Source organism: Anopheles maculipalpis, chromosome 3RL, assembly GCF_943734695.1.
Source record: "Anopheles maculipalpis chromosome 3RL, idAnoMacuDA_375_x, whole genome shotgun sequence".
Lineage (NCBI taxonomy): Eukaryota > Metazoa > Arthropoda > Insecta > Diptera > Culicidae > Anopheles > Anopheles maculipalpis.
This window is the reverse complement of record NC_064872.1, coordinates 5867724-5885035: the sequence shown is the minus strand read 5'-3', so window position 1 is coordinate 5885035 and position 17312 is coordinate 5867724. Positions and strand designations below refer to the sequence as shown.

At 42.7% G+C, this 17312-nt stretch overlaps 1 protein-coding gene across 1 annotated transcript in view; it reads left to right on the top strand.

Moving 5' to 3' along the window:
- LOC126564508 (serine/threonine-protein kinase grp) overlaps window positions 1–17093 on the top strand; it is a 191235-nt gene extending 174142 nt beyond the window's left edge. The window contains exons 2-7 of the mRNA XM_050221573.1: window positions 10151–10232; window positions 10314–10537; window positions 10616–10793; window positions 10975–11117; window positions 14006–14212; window positions 16405–17093. Coding sequence (XP_050077530.1) covers window positions 10151–10232; window positions 10314–10537; window positions 10616–10793; window positions 10975–11117; window positions 14006–14212; window positions 16405–17093 — 1523 coding nt within the window. The remainder of the gene's footprint in view (window positions 1–10150; window positions 10233–10313; window positions 10538–10615; window positions 10794–10974; window positions 11118–14005; window positions 14213–16404) is intronic.
- Window positions 17094–17312: the final 219 nt, after the last annotated feature.

Here is a 17312-nt window from a genome sequence, read left to right as displayed (position 1 = left end):
GGCGGGGACCGTATTTACAGTCGGAATTAAGTCGTCATTCTTCTGAACACGGAGCGGTAGAAGGGTTTCGGAACTTCTGGAACGTCGCGCACGGCGTTGCATAGAGATAAAGCACAGCAGGGCTTGCTTAGTTGACGATTGTTGCTGTGTGGTTAGGGAAGAAGAGCGCGCGAGCGCACACGGAACATTGTCATGGAAAAAAGCTGTAAGACAAGAACAACCATGTCCAGTTTTGTGCGTATGCCAGCATGGAGAAAGGAACCTCACGTGCTCTCTCCTACAGGTCATACGAAATGCACCTAAATTCAATGGTAGAAACTAGAAATTTAGTTACATTTCATCAATTTCATTTGGTGCACATCCAAAAAGCCGCAAAATTATTCCCCCGGTGTTCTTGGGCCGTATTTTTTTGTCGGTAGTGTTTTGTGTGCTGTGCTTGTTTTTCGTTCTTCGCTCTCTCAAGAAGCCATTGTTCCATCGCACACGCACATCTACATGCATCTTTGTCGGACACGAATGCGCGCGCGCGCAAAAACTCTCCTCAAAGCATCTCATTCGCACTTCCAGCAAAACGCACATACACGCGTTCGTCGACAATCCAGTTTTCCGTCGACGACGCAAAATCAAAACCCCCAAAAAAGCCCGAAAAGAAAAAGGAGGCCAAGAAGAAAAGCCGCACCGTCTATAACCGGGAAAGGTGTGTGTGTGTGTGAGTGAGATGCAACGCTACGTGTCAGAATGAAACGGGAACACGAGCCATCGTGGATGGGAGCAACAATTAGTTCTTCATGAGAAAAAGGGAGAGTGTGTGAGCGAAAATTTTACCGGCAGATATGCCAATGATGTGTGTGTGTGTGTGTGTGTGTGAGAGAGAGTTTTTTTTTCTTGTGCTCTTCCATGAAGCAAATCCTTTTATCTTTTCAACGTTCGGAATATTCGAAAGAGAAGCGTGTGTGTATTCAAGCGCGTGCAGCACACACACCATTCGGAAGCTTCTTTTTTGCTCTCTTTGTTTTGTTTGTTCAACTGTGTGTGCGCGCATATACTCTTTTGTTCGCTGTGCTTTCTTCCAAAGAATTGTTCCCGCTTGTGTGCGCGTGTGCGTGGAGAGTCTTTTGTTGGTTTTTCTGGAGAATTTTTTCCCTCTCTCGTGCTCTCTCTTGATTTCATCGTGCCAGCCATTTGTCAAAAACGCCCGTTGGCCTCGGTTTGCTATTCATTCTTTTCCCGTGCATTGCAGACGTCGGTAGTTTTTGATGTGTGCTCGCGCGTGCGTTGTTCAGTAACTGGTGTGTGCTTCTTTTGGTGGACTAAAGTTTTTGTGCACAATTCATAACCTTAAAAAAAAACGGTTCGCTTGTTGAAGCTGGTGTGAATATTAATTATCGCATGCGCTGAGAGCGAAAATATGGCAACGTGTAAAGTTGATCACAATAGTGATGGCGGCGTCGGTGGATACTGCAGATTGTTTCACGGCGGCAGCAATCGTTGTTACACACGGTTAGTTGGAAAATGGATGCTGCCCGGCATTAAATAATAGGAACACAGCTCTATCAGTCTTTGATGAGTTTGAGCACACCCCGATGCGCTGTGCTGGGTCGAACAATCTATCTAAACCCGCATCCTGCAGCAAAAGTAAAGGAGCAAGAAGTCTGAGCCGAAAACCAATAATGGATGACGGCGTGAAGAGCCACAGAGAAGGTGTGTGCGGTGTAAGCAATGATAGAAAAGCCGGTAGGGCTTAAATCACACGCTGAAAAGATTCGGGACACCACAGCACGCGTAATATTACATGCGCGTGTAGGAGCGAGTACATGAACATGCGTGCGTGTGTATGTGTGCCTGGAAAATGTAATTAGGGAGGGAGTCGTAGTGTATCGGCAAAAATATGAAAAATCATACGTAGATGTGTCTTTAAAATCGTCTATTTAGCGAATTTCAAAATGAAGCTAGACAAATGTCCCCTTTTGTACTGTGCGTGTGAATGTTTCATATGGATAGAGCGGTAAAATTTTCGGCAAAGACTCCCAAGAAAAGTGTTTTCAATGGCGTCTGGATTGATCCATCGGCGAGAGCGCGCGCGTGCCTGTTAGCAGAGGAGCAACAGCGTGAAGTTTTCAAGCTTTCAGGAGACTCACTCAGAGGGAGGAGGAGGTCGTGTTACTAAGAAGAAACTCTCTACTCCGAAACTTGCAAATCAATGGCTTGCTTACGATTCCTGGACGAATTTCGTAATCAAGCATCTGTCCACTACGTCATTTCGAACAAGACTAGAGGTTTATTTCCCCAGGTGAGTATGTTTTTTCTGAGGTTAAGTTTTTGTTCCGTTGCGAAAGGATAACCTATTATTGAGGTTAAGGTAGTTCGTAACTTTCTTTCCATGTCTCTCTATGAGGCGAAACCAAGGAACCCCAATATAATCAGCTGCTACATCTTCGTCCTTTTTCCAATTTCAACATGGTGCACTTTGTAGCACGGTTCTTCTCGGAAGCCACATTCGTTGAAAATGGATACCATTCTGCGCAACAGAGTGATTCGCTACTCGTTTTAAAATCGCGATTTTAATTATCCTTCTGCAGACAAAGCCGCCACAGAGCTGTTGTGTGTACCAACCAGCAAATTGTGTTCTGTTTGGTGGTGTGTGTCGTCCAACCATCATCATCATCATATCGCCATCATCCCAGCAGCCATAGTGCGTGCGAGACATCATCATCGTCCTATCTCTTTCTCTCACACACTCTTTTTCATTCTCTCGATTTGTTCATTCCCTCTCTTTCTCATTCTATCTCACTCACACCACGTTCTATCTTGCCCCTTTCACCCGATTTTCTAACTTCCAGAGCGCGTTCGGGCCACAGCCAGCACTAGCAGCAGCAGCAGTAATGGAGAAGAATGGGGTTTTCTCCACATCCGCGCGCGCGAATCCATGTTGAAATTTTCGTGTGTGTTGCTAAGGCGCGCACCCCAGGGGCAACAATCACAAGTAGAAGGCAGACAACGACGATCGACGACTCTTGCTTTGGTGGGGTTTTTTTTTTGAGGGGGAGGGGGGGGGGGGGTTTTAGGAAGCAGCGAATGTTGGAAGGAGGAATCATGCGCTGGTTCTTTTCGTTTTGTTTTTGTGAGGTTAAGGCTTTTCCTTCTTTTTTTTGCTCTCCATTTCTCCAGATTGTTCTTCATGTGCGCTTTTCTTCGGTGGAGTGAACTTTCCTCCCACTTGGGGTTGCGCGTTCGTTCACGTGATGGTGTTGAGGTGTTGAGCTTGCGTTGGTGGTGGTTCGTTTTGCGTATGTCAACCCGGGGGTGGTTGGACGTCGTGGCAGACCCCCATAGACTCCTACTGCATCGGAGTGTAGCGTCTTAGTAACAAGTCATATTTTCATTTTCCCCACGGCGCGCGGAAAGAATCATTTCTCACGGATGCAGAAGACTATTGATGCAATTGGGTGCGATTGCGAATTGGAAAACTTTTCCAGTTGCATGATAGGGGGATGTATGGTTCGAGTCCTCCGGATTGAGGGGTCACCAACAGGAGGTTCAATTCTAACCAAAGAAGTTGCATTTTATTGGTCTCGCAAACTTCAGCCATTATTAAGAAGAGGATGTGATAGTGCTAGCCGACTAATTGTTTACTAGACTTGCTGATACACAACCTAGATGGATTGTCAGTAGTCCTCAACTTCCGGTGGAACGAATTCCGGATAGAATTCGGATAGAATAGACCCTGGTCCTGACGTGTGAAGACCTACGCTACTACCACCGAGGTGCAGTAGAACCTTTAGGAGGTCTTCTTCTTGGCTTAACGACAACCTTCTAGGTCACGTCGGTCATCGAATGGCTTGCTAGGTTTGCTGATACTACGTTTGTTTGTCCTCAACCTCAGTGGGAAGGGCTCAGATAGGATTTACATCCCCGGTCCTGCTGGGTGTGAAGGCAGTCACTAGGAGACCTGCTATTTCTGGATGGAAGGGTGTCCTTGGGATGGTTGGAATGAGCTCCGGATGAAGTTTGATTACCGGTCCGGTAATGTTGAGAAGGCATTGGAGGGTCTCCTGGTCACTGATCGGTATAAAATTTGTTGTGAAAAATGGAGGATGGAGATGAAGAAACGTGTTGGACCTCCAAATAACGCGTCTGTGGCAAACTGCTGCAAATACGGGAAGAAACCATCACCGCCAAGAGTGAATTTTGCTCTCTTAAGTTAAGAAAGCAAGCCTTTTGTGCATATACGCGCGTCAAACTCTTCTGGTGGGTGGTTTGAGTTAAGAAGAATACTTTAAGACCCCCAGTAGGGAAGCTGGTTTTTAAGTGGAGTTTTAACACTCGCCCCTAGGGGGAAGGTGGAGATGGAGATGATTTCGAACCACCAACTCTCTCGATGCTCGGCATAGGGATGCTGTTATGTGTGTGTGTATATTGTGTTTTGCAAATGTTGTAACGAAAGCAGCGCGAAAGAACAACAAAAAAATGATCTCTCTTCGCTTGCCGCGACTTCGGCGTGTTAGGCTAAAACGAAAAACATGACAAAACGGAGCAATGAACGCAAAATGCGATTTTTTTTCTCCTATTTTTCTCGTCACTAGAAACAAGTTTTGTTCGCGCACATTTCGCAACCATTCTCGACCTTTTGTGAGGGTGCTAAAGTTGCAAAAGTAGCAAGGAAAGCGAAATTTAAAAAAAATCCAACCTTGGAATGTATGTTCAGTAGGAAATAAAAAAAAAGTTTTTCAAAATAAATTTTAAAAAGCGTTATTGTAGTAGTTCTACTATGTGGATGCAAAAATGATTCCTCCGCTTTTAAGGTGAGAGAGAGTGCGAGCAGGAAGGTCCATGAAGGAGAGATGTTGGTTTGAGAAGTGGGTGGTGATGAGGAGGAGACATAGCCGAGAACAAGCGATTATTTTGTGACCTTTCTTTTTACATACGCGTTAAACCAATCTCTTCTCCCTCTTCTACACCTCTCTCTCGACACCTCCCCTTCATCATCTCCTCCCGCGGTTCCCCACAAATGCAGCGTAAAGATTAATTGAAGAACGTTGTTGGAAGAAAGTGGTAGAAAGAAAAACTGAAACAGGTTTCTTTCATCGGTCAAGAAAGTTACAGAGATGGTGTTGGGTGGCGCAAAAGAAGTTTCCAACTGTTTGTTTGTGTATGTGTACGTTTAACTGGGAGAGTAACAAAAACAAGCGAAAGAGAACGAATAGAAGCAACAGCGGGGAGGCTCCGGAGATGACTTGCTGCTGTGGATGCTGTGGGCATGTTCGATTTCTGTATTTTCAACATACAGAACTTATGCTCTACACTAGCAACATTTTGCCATAAATTATCAAATACATCATTTTAATAAAAATCATTAAAACAGTAATGGAAATAGGAAACCCTGAGCAAACAATTTCTCACCATAAGATCGCAAGAGAGGAGAGCGAGAGATACAACTACATTAGCACACACGCAGTACTCTGCAATCGAAGGAGGCAGCCGCCCGGTTGAATAACCTTGAATTTTAGTCTGTATTATCTGTGTGATGCAGTTTCGCAAATGTATAGCACGGGGACAACCCATTTTCCTCCTGAAAATGTACTTTTTTTGTTGAGAAGAAGCGAAAGAGTTGATACCACATTTTACACATACACTATTCGAAACAGAATATGCTCGATTTGCCTGATAAAAAAGACACAACAGCACTGTGGATGGATTGAGAGACCGAACGGGGGGGATAAATGGTGTGGCCATGTGTCCTGCCATTTCGGTGCGAAGTGTCACGGCGCATGCGAACGAAAAATTTCATCCCTGCTGCCTGCCTGGGCTACGAGAGAAGTGGTGACGCTCTTAATCGAAAAAGGGAAATGGTCCAAGTAAAACACTGGTTGGTAGAGGGTTTTTCATCGTTCCAGGATTCTTGTGACGAAGGAGGGAGAGAGGGGTAGGTTGTTCGAGTATGGCAAGAGGGGGAAAGCTTCATTTCCATACCGCCGCGCTATAGTGTGTTCCCCAAAAGTGGGTTGAATGCAAATGAGCCCTGAGAGAAATCATTAGTGATGCTTAAAAAATTGGCGAATCCCTCAGATACATGCCTTGAACAATGACGAAATATTTCGTATTCACAGTATTATTGCTAAGAATTATGTTTCGTCTGAGGAGGAATAGGAAACATCATTTTCCTTCTCTGCTAACAGCAATGCGTATCGCAAACCCACCTCAAAATGAAAGGAGAGATGATGGACCGGAACTAGAAATACTTCAGGCAGGCCGGGCGTGGGTCTCTAGCAGCTTTAACACGACGGTTTCCCCCGGTAGCAAAATCTATGATGTGTGTGATGCGGGAATTCGCTGCGATAAGCACGTAGATAGGACACACCAGAGTAGCAGCAGCAGAAGCGTGTGCAGTATTCATCGTTTTGCATAGTCAGGGGAAATAGATAACTGTTGGCAGGCATTTCCTGTGGCTGGTGTGTGGGTGTGTGTGGCTCACTATTCAAACATCGTCACAGATTTGTCCCGCTTTTCATTGGAATTCCAGATCAAATTTTTCATACTACACTCGAATCCCTCGGAAGAGGGGGAGGAGAATATGATCCGCAACTTTGCCCAAGGAACTAAGATTTATGTACACCTTCCGACATTAGCTTTATAAAAGGTTGGTGTTATCAAATCCCCTATCCAGATCGTTCTTCCATTAGCACAATTCTTGACTATCCAGCAGCTAGAAATGGTCGACCGGAGCCAAAGAAGAAGGAGAAGTTATTGCTTTTTAATGACATTTAATTAAATATTTAGTGGAGATACAGAAGTGCGATTTACCATGACTTTCAGCAGCAGCAGTAGGAATATAAGAAACCTTTTCTCCTGATATGTTTTAGCGATTTTCGAAGTGTCCTTCGTCATGTTCCTCAACGCCGCGATTGTCCAAACTGAGTTTCGTATTTGGTCCAGTACGAGAGATAGAGAGAGAGAGAGAGAGAGAGAGAGAGAGTGAGAGAGGGGGGGGGGGGGGGGGGTTCAAGAGAAAGGCTCTTCGTGATGGCGCTTTCGCATGTTTTTTTTGCTAACCAACTACACTACTGTACACGTCCACGCAGCAGTGTGATCATGTCGGACAGAACTGTGTGCGCGCACCCCCGGCGGCAGTAGCCTGTCTGGTGTGTGGTGATATGACATTCGCGGCATCAAATGGCGTTTGTTGTTAGAGGGATATATACACATAGCTGTTCGCGCTCTGTGGCGGCTGCTATTACTCCTATGCACCCAACTCTACATATTGTGAACGGTGTTGATGTGTTCGTCCTGTGTGTGTGTGCGTTTCGAAGGGCACACCACAAACAAATCCGTCGTCTGCAAAGAGAGCAGCCAGTTGCGTCGCGCTTTCTATGCAATGTCTGGACAAGGCTAGTTCTGTCTGTGTGTGGGTGCACTTTATCCTTCTTGGCGTCCAGATGTGCCGAAAAAATGCAAATGTAGGACGACAAAACATAAATGCTCAACCTCCCTCCATCAATGAAGGCGGATGCTGAAAAATATATAGCTGTGACGCGGAAAAATGGAGGCCAAAGTCTCTCGATGCGTTCACCTGGAGGTATGATGCGTATTGTTGCGATAATATAGAGCGTTGTGGAATATATGCATCCAAAAAAAAAAAAAAAAAAAAAAAAAACTACGCGCGGCGCGTAGTCGTGAACCAATTTATAATCCGCATTGCAAGAAGGTGTGAAAATTGATACCGCTTTTTAGCGTTTAGCAAACTTTTCCTTATACCTTTTACTGAGTGTATACTACAAATAAACAGAAGATAATGTCCCAGAGGGAGGGGCATAATCATTCTCTATCGGAGCTGTGGAATTGTAACTCTTGTGGGCCGCCCTCTTGGTTGGAGTGTTTTTCGTGGACGTAGCAAAAAATTAACTCCACCGTCGGTCGTCGTTTGGGCTTTGTGGTGTAAAACCTTTGGTTAGGGTTCCATATCTTATTACATGTGCTCTATCAGCAAACTGCTGTTAGTATGTGGCATGTGTGGATTCTCTCTATTCAGCGCTGTATGTGTGTGTATTTGTCATTCCTGGATAAACGTTGATTTATGATCGGAAGAGCGAAAAAAATGCCAATCGAAGCAGGTTTCATTCCTGGTTTGGTTACCATTGGATACCTCTTCCTCCACTAGGAATAGAAAATTAGGTGAATTATGTTGTTACCTCCCGCCGGGTTACTCTGGCTAAAGGCAGCAACGCTTCATATATGACCTTGAGTTGATTTTCTTCGATATTTTTGTATATTTTTATTGTCCTTTGGTAGATTAAAAGTAAAATGTCGTTTTACTAATAGTTATGTACATTTTTTCTTTTCTTTTGCCAGAACATCAGACTCCTCACCCATCCTCATCCCGATCGAGTCTCGTCAGCTAAGGAAAAATAATGGCGATAAGCATCATCGAAGGCTAGCAGCGAATGTAATACCACCACTTCCCGCTCAAGTCGAGCAGAAAAAAAAACCAACCGAGGGTGATTGCTGTGTCCTTATCGGTTGATTGGTGCCTGCAGATCATTACCCTTTTGACAGAGAACACCCAGACCGGCCACATCCCCCGAAGTATCGCGTCCATTGACGTGTGGCGGATGATATTGGCAAGGATTTTTCATCTCTCTCGCAACGCGAAAAACCACACACTACTACCCTTTGTGTGTGTTAACGAGAAATTTTCATCAAGCTCTCTCTACCTGGTACTAAACATCGTCATCCCCCCATCTTATGTGGGAGTTTTCTGAATCGTAGAGAGAGAGAGAGAGGAAGAGAGAGTGGTGTGTCACATACAGAAACCTGGTAACATCTGTTTCCGTGGGTTGAAAAGTCTCCCACAAAGCAAAAGGAGAGAAAAGTGACCAGTAGTGTGGTGAGAAGCGTTGAACTATTCGCAGTTAATTCGCCTTTTTCTCTGAGTGAAACATAAATCAGCAGAAGGGCAATTATTCTTCAGTCTAGTAAGTTGATCTGATGGCTCCGTCGATTAATGTTGACCGATTTCAGCCGCTCTCTACGAAACATCAAGGATCTTCCTAGCTGCTGCGGGATATCACATCCTGTGTTTGACAGCAAATTATTCACACGCCCACTAAAATCGCGAGAGAAAAAGAGAGAGAGTACGTGGCCAAGCAAAACGGGAGAGCGATAAAGGAACCGTTTTGGTTGTAGAAAGCCTGCGAAAAACTCCTAGAAGCAAACGGGGAGGACACATACGAATGTTCGCTTCCTTTAATCACTGTCGCTTGCTTGCGGTTTGCGAGTTACAGAGGCGTCGTATATGGAAAGCGCACCAGTGTGAAAATTATTTGCCGCGACACGTGAACAGATAGATCCTAGCACAAAGAAGAAAGAGAGAGAGAGAGGTATCTGTATGCTCTTGCGCGCATCGCTTCCCTAAAAGAGGGAGTCTGGATCCTGTGACGGTGCTTCATAGCGCGGTAGTTCACTCTTACCGAAGGTCAAACCAGAGTCTACTGCTGCTGCCTAGCTTCATTTCCCAGTATAAGTATTACAATCTGCGCTGGAACAAAAGGTGTAAAACTCAACCATCAACCGTTAGATGCCTCACAGATACTACGGCAAAGAGCGACTATTGGTCTTGCACAGGAAAAGGTACAGAAAAGTGGAGCTGTGCGAGGAGAAGTCCCGTTTTTGTCATCGACTCCATCTTCGGTTCGATTGATCCCCTCTGCAACGTGTCGGTGTGTGTGGCACATTGCCAAACGGCGGCTATTGAAAGCATCACAAAACCCCATTTAAAAAATCTGGCCCTCTTTCTGGCAACTTTCGAAAAAAATTCGTCGGTTGGCGGCGGATGTCCTAAATAGAGATCCCCGGGATATAATTGCCCGTGAGGGAGAGAGTACTACCAGTAGTTGGATTTTATTTTTGTCCCTCCTTGGAGTGATGATAATCTTGGAATCGCTGCCAAAACTCGATACCGCACAGAGAGACGGAAAAAATCACGGCTTGCGGAGTGTGTATGGAGAAAAGCGACGTGTTGTGAACGTTGAAAGTTCTCGGTAGAAGAAGTAGGAGGAAGAGATAGAGTAGAGGACGAAAATGGCCTCATCACAGACAGCAGCTGCAGGTGGAGGAGCAGTGATTGGAGTGGGAAATGGGACGCAGACAACCACAGGTGCTGCTGCTGCTGCTGGACTGCGGGAGTTTGTCGAAGGATGGACGTTGGCACAAACGCTCGGAGAAGGAGCTTATGGAGAGTAAGTTAAAAAAATTTATTGTTAATTTATTTTAATTTTAATAGCTTATTTTGTGTCCGATGTTCTATTTGTTCTATGAAGGGTCAAGTTGCTCATAAACCGACAATCGGGCGAAGCGGTCGCGATGAAGATGGTTGACCTAAAGAAGCATCCGGACGCCGAAAGCTCGGTCAAGAAGGAAGTGTGTATACAGAAAATTCTCCAACACCAAAACATCCTAAAGTTCTTTGGCAAACGGACGCAGGGTGACATTGAGTACATATTTCTCGAGTATGCAGCCGGTGGTGAGCTTTTCGATCGAATAGGTAAGAGGAACAGAAAAGAAAGGTCTCTTATAATCATCACCACATTTCAACCAACCATATGTCTGTCTATGTCTGCAGAACCGGACGTTGGGATGTCACTACCAGAAGCGCAGCGATACTTCAATCAACTGTTAGCCGGCGTGGACTATCTTCATACCCGGGGTGTTGCACACCGTGATCTGAAGCCGGAAAATTTGCTGCTAGACGAGCATGACAATGTGAAGATATCGGATTTCGGGATGGCCACCATGTTTAGGTATTAGGTACAAACTGATGCATCGGATCATCAATCTGTTATTAATTAGTTCCGAAGAACATGACTGTATTCTCCAGCCTGTTGCTTATTTACTAATAGGTGTGTATATTTTCCGTTTTTTCCATTTTATGTGACCGTGTTCTGCTGCTGGGACTGCGTGCGTTCCATATGACAAGTACAGAATGAAGGGCCGAGAACGGTTATTAGATAAAAAGTGCGGAACACTGCCGTACGTGGCACCCGAGGTGCTGGTCAAACCTTACCGAGCAACACCGGCCGATTTGTGGTCTTGCGGTATCATCCTAGTTACGATGCTAGCCGGAGGTGAGTTTTTTTCGGGTTGTTGTTATTTTTCGTGCTAATATACATATTTGCTTTTTGCTGCTGTTGCTGCTTTTCCCAAAAATGAAACAAGAAGCCCTCATACTTAAATTTTTCCATCAGAAATCAAACAGGACAACAGTCTCTCGTCCTTCTGGCTGCAGTCCTTTTTCTTCTTTTAAAGTTTAACTTACTCTAATACTAAACGAAGCATAATTTATTTGAATATTTTTCTTATAAAAACTGATCTATGAATGTGCTTTGGATTGATGATGTGCGTGCGCTGTTCCTACTTTATGCAATAATCTCTCCAATGTCCTTTCGTCGTTTTGTTGTGAATCCTTTTCCTTTTGTAACTTATTAATCTTTTTCAAAGTATTGTTGTTGTGCACATAATTTCTTGTACGTGTGTATAAAAAGAGCAATTTTTACTTTACGATTTTCACTGTGTGTATTCTTATGTGTTTTTCTCTATTAATTATTGCTCGATGTGTATGTTATGTTTTTCTCAATTATCGAAAATTGGATTATGAGAAAAAAATCCGATAAAAAAGAAAAGAAAAGAAAAATAATTCACGAGGATTTCCAAGGCAATAATTATTAACTCTTATGCCGAAAGGTTGGCAATTTTGACATCAATTTAAACACAGCTGTGTTTTGTTAAGTGAAGCAAATGTGTGGTGTACGGACGGAAAAGATTAACAGGCCGGAATCTCGACGGAATAAGCAGTCCGGAATCGGAATCCATCGTTCGTCTTTGACGTTTATTTGGGCCATATATTAATAGTTATTCCATCTCTCTGAAGTGTAATCGTGCTTAAAATCCCGTCATACAACTTAAATCATTCCAAATGTTCTGATGAGGTTGTCTAAACTGCTCATTACTGACACAATTATCATTGTGTATTAAAAGGTGTAGTTTAAAAAAAGCTATGTCATCTAAAATCAAAAAGATCAAAAGGCGATCTTTTGCCGCATACGAGTTAACAATTCATGCCTGGAAAACTCTTCATTTATTTTCTTAATCGAAGTACCGTTATTTATATGCTCCATATCCCCAACACTTGCACACCTTTCTTGCATACGTTTTATTGAATATTTTGTATAATTTTTCATGTATTTTTTTACTGTGCTGTGTATCTGTGCGTGTGTTTTTCTGTTTTGTTTTTGAATCATTATTTCTTCGCGTTTTTTAAATTTCTTTTCTTAAATTTCGTTCCTTTCCTCGTTTTCCAAAAATAAATACAAGCAATCCCTTTGCCTAATCCCGCCGCCCGCCTACCACAGCTACCCACCCACCCTCATGACACTCTCCCCTAAATCACTATATAAAAGTACAATAACCGACACCGTTTGTATGTTTTTTCTCTTCTTTTTGAAATATGCCCCATTTTTATAATTTCCGGCTGTATCTTTGGTATTCTAGCTGTAGAATGTTGTTTTAATTGTAATATCTCTAAAGCTTTAGTACCAGAGGTCCAACTGGGAATTGCTTGCTGCTGCACCCCCCTGCACTGTTGTTGGTTTTATTTTTCTTCATTTCGGTTTTTTCGATGCAAATAAAAATTGTGTTTCAATGTTTTTCTTCTTACAATTGCTGCTGCCCACTTCCGGGTTCGCAAAACATAATGCCGCCCGCGTGTGTTTGTGTGTTGCTGTGCGTTTATTTTTTTTTTTTCATTGTGTTAATGTGTGCGCTGATGCGAATTTATACCATCTATTTATTAAGTCCCTTGATGTTTTACCTCACGGCGTTAACTTTAAGATTTAATTTAATTGTACAATTGTGTGTGTTCTAATTTCTATATTCTCTCTTTTGTTCTGCAAGCTAAACACACAATTTTTGGAATGTAAACTGCTGCTATTGCTGCCTTCAGCCTTATGTGCATCGCTTCTCTCATATTTATCCGTCGTCAATCTATAATTTTTAAACCGTCTCTTGAGTAATTTTTAATGTCATGTACCTTTGTGCAATTTTTTTCTCTTATTTTTATCTCCTTATTATTTTGCTTTGATGAAATACGATGACGAAAATCTTCGAATAGTAACAAAAGGCTGATTCAAAAGAAAAAGTGAATGATTAAGCAATTCAGCTCGCGAGTGTTGGACCGTTTTTTTTTGTGTACGCTATCATCTAAACAAATACATCATTGTTTTGCGATATAAATCAATGCCATCGTCATCATGTATCCCGCGTGTGTGTTTTTATTTGTTTCCCGTTGCACCGTACAGCCGATCGATCTATTAAGCTTCTCGTGACAAGTGTTGTATATGTGTGTTTGTAAGAGTGTGTATTTTTATGACAAAAAAGTGATATTTTCGACATATTTCTGCAAATTTTTCCTTCTTCGCACGTGTCTTTTTACTACCCTCATACATCTCTGTGTGTTGTGCGTATGGCTTTGTTTTGGCACTATTTTGCGAGTGTATTTATTGTGTCTCTTGATGTATGCTGCACCACCACACCACACCAAATCTCCCTTCTTAATTACTACTGTGCCCTTCAATTATTGTGTATGCACTGTTTTTTTATAATTATACTGCTAAATATTTACCATCTTGAATGAAAACACCATATGCAATGCAACATAGCCAAAACAAAACAGAACTACTATTACTCTCATCATTGGGCGGTTCTAAACATAAACAAAAGTTATCAATATCCAATAAAATCAGGTATCATTCTCTCTCTAAATGTCCACAAAGTAAATAAATATATATAAATAAATTGACAAAAACTAGTATAATGTTATCAAACAGAAACAATAATACCGTGCATCAAATTTCGTTAATTAATGTATTTTATGTTTTCCTTTTTCTATTTCATTTATGCCCTACCATAAAAAATGTACTCCCTCTGCATTCCATTGTTGCAATCGAATAACGAACAGAATTGCCCTGGGATCAACCGTCGTCCGGGTGTGCGGAGTATCTCTGCTGGAAGGAGAACAAATACACTACCTCAACGCCCTGGTGCAAGCTGGACACGCTTACGCTTTCGCTGTTACGAAAGATACTGGTAGCAAATCCTGCCCAACGGTTAACGCTGGACAAGCTGCAGGACCACAAATGGTGCCAGACGCAGTTCCACCTGCAAGGTATGTATAAAAGGTTTTCTCTTCCTTTTTATATTTGGGTTTGATACGTTATGCACGGGGGTGTTCTTATGTATGGTTGCAATTGTTAAACAATTTTCTATAGAAATGAAACATCACAATTGGGTCATTTGATGTTCCCTCATTCAAACATGAGTGTTCTTCGCACTATCCTCTAATCCTTTTTTTTTAATGCGTTCCATAAGCTTTTTTTAGACTCTTTTGCGCTTGGTTTGTGGATCCGGTGGTCGTGTTTCAAATGGTGCCGCAAATATGCTGCCGCCACCATAACACTGAAATAACATTTGCGCTCTGCCGAATGGTTTAAAAGCATGAAATGACCATCCAATGCTTAGAGCAGAGTGTTTCGAGGATTATGTTTTGTGAAGCAGCAAAACCATGTTAGGACAGTCTAAAGAACGGCTCGATACACGATTTTTTCAAATATCATTCCTCTTTCTCAGTTCTCCTGTGGGTTTAAAATCGGAAAAGGATATTCTCCTTCCAATCATATCGTGCATGTAAGAATATCGTGTGCCACCGAAGAAAGCAGAAGGCGTAAATCTATTTATTTAGGTTTTCAGCACGAAAGCTTTGGCTATATCTGCTGTGGAACACGTTGCTTTCTGTGAGATAGCTCACATCGTAACATTTTCCATTCGCTTTGGCAGTTAGCCAACATTGGAATGGTGGTGGATGGAGGATGGATATAGGGAAGAAAATATTTCCAGATTTAGTTGGGCAGCAGTGTTTGCTCTCCTTGCCTCCCGCAGTACTGTGTACGTCTACGATAATAGAATAGTTTGCGGATAAATTTCCTCTGCGATCAAGAAAGCGTTACGTTCTCTCGTTGCACACAGGGTCAGGTACTGGATGACTCTCAGTAGTGTAAAAATTCTGAGGAGCATTCAGTGCCTAACCCGGGGTGCGGACGTCAATCATCCGTTGATGTACGTATTAGGAAAGGTGGCATATATTTTCTTCCCTAAGTGTTTAATTCGTTAAAGAGTGTGTGAGAGAGAGAGAAGCAATTATCCAATGCAGTTTATCCCTTCTACATCCGTTCTGTTTGTTTCGGCTATCCGGTATTCGGGCATAATGCTTGACCGCTTTAAATACTAGAGTTCTGATGCCTGTCATGTCTTTTGATACCGATCGCAACTTACCAAAATATTAAATAAATGGTCTTATGTGCGTGTTTCTATAGTAAAGTGCTGCGCGCGTGTTTGTTGTATTTCGACGATTAAAATGGTGAAAATTCAAAAGGAAGAAGAAAACTCCATCACCGCTTTCAGAGGACGAAACACGCCAGTTTGTCTGCGCTTTGGCGCTTTAGCTGTATGATAGAATTTAAGCTATTTCATAAAGCTAGATTACCAAAGCATGGACGAAATGTGGCACTGCTGCATTGGTTGTATTGGTAAAGAAATGTGTACTATTGCTGTGTTTCAATGTGGCGCGAGGGATAAAGAATAAAAATATCAATAATTAAAAACCGATAAAACTTGTTCGTACAAAATACGTAAACGTATTTTGTAAATGATTAAATTTGTGCATGCCGTCGCATCGAATTAATTTATAATTTTGCAATATTTTCTTCTTCCTCATTTTTATATTTAAACTTCTTTTTTAATTTCATAAAAAAATTAGTTTTCAAGTATGTTTGCGCTTGTGTATTTGTGTTCCCTTCTACTCTACGTATGGTTTATCCCCTATAATATTACGTTTGGATCGTGTCACGCGCTGCTTTCTCCTGCTCCTGCTAATCTATATCCGTTCACCGTTGCCACCTATTGGGACTTTGGTGATTTAGCTGTATGTTTGAACGCAATCTAACCACATACAGCTTTATCACCAAAAACCTAATGTGTGTGTACATTTTGAGTTTGTTTTGTTTGTTATCATTTATTATTTCTATTAACATTTATTCGGCTGATCGAACTGCACAACTTTCTGCACCACCTCTCCCTTTTTCACCTCACACATCGCTAGCACACTGTTATGATGTTATGTTGAGTTTTTTTTTAAATATTATTTGCCTTTGAGTGATGTGTGTATTATGTAATATTCAAGTGCGAAATAAAACTAAACGAAATAATTTATAAGAATTATAATCATGTAACCCTTTTTTGCGTATTTCCAGTAGAAGATATTTCCAGTCCTTTTAAATGCTTTTATTTTCCTCCTTTTTGCAGGGATTGCCGATATAGGAAGCAACAATGGTGGGGTGGGCGGTGTCCACCACGGTGCTGCTGGCGGCGGAGGCTGTGATGTGCTCGACGGACGACCATCGCCACGCGCGAAACGACTCTGCTCGAATCAGGACATTGCGAGCCCGCTGGATGATTCCACCTCGCGCATGTGCCAATCGCAACCCGTACCGATAATCGTCCATACGGAGGTGAACGGGGTAGAGGAAGCGATCGAAGCACGTAACGGGTTCTGCTTCTCACAGCCAACCATGCTGGACGATCTCATCCTCTGCACGCAGCTGAATCCGACGCAGAGCGTCGGCACACAGCAACAGCAGCAAAATCCGTTCCAGCGGCTAGTGCGCCGTATGACGCGCTTCTTCGTCTCCACACGATGCGACGAAACGTTGAAGCGATTGTCGGCTGCACTGGAAAAGCTCGGCTATAGCTGGAAATCGAATGACGAAGGTGTGATAACGATTTCGACTATCGATCGGCGAAAGCTACAGCTTATCTTTAAGGCAAACATTGTGGAGATGGACGGGAAGATTCTGTGCGATTTCCGGCTGTCAAAGGGATGTGGTTTGGAGTTTAAGCGGCGGTTCATTAAAATTAAGCAAAGTCTGGCAGATATCGTCATGAAGGGGCCCGTTACGTGGCCGATTGCGATCGCGACCAACTCTGTGCCTTAAGAAAATTGCGAGAGGTGAAGTTTATTTTTCGAGAGAAAGCTTTTTGCGTCGTAACTAAAAACATTGTTTTCTTTTTCTATAAACATTTGATATGATGAGCGCAAATCGGTTTTTATAAAAAGCTCTAGTGAACGCGGGGGAATCTCGCACTCGAATGTGTGGAATAGTTGTAACAAAAGTGTACAGAGGGAGAAGAAGATTAAATTGAGATACGCTCTG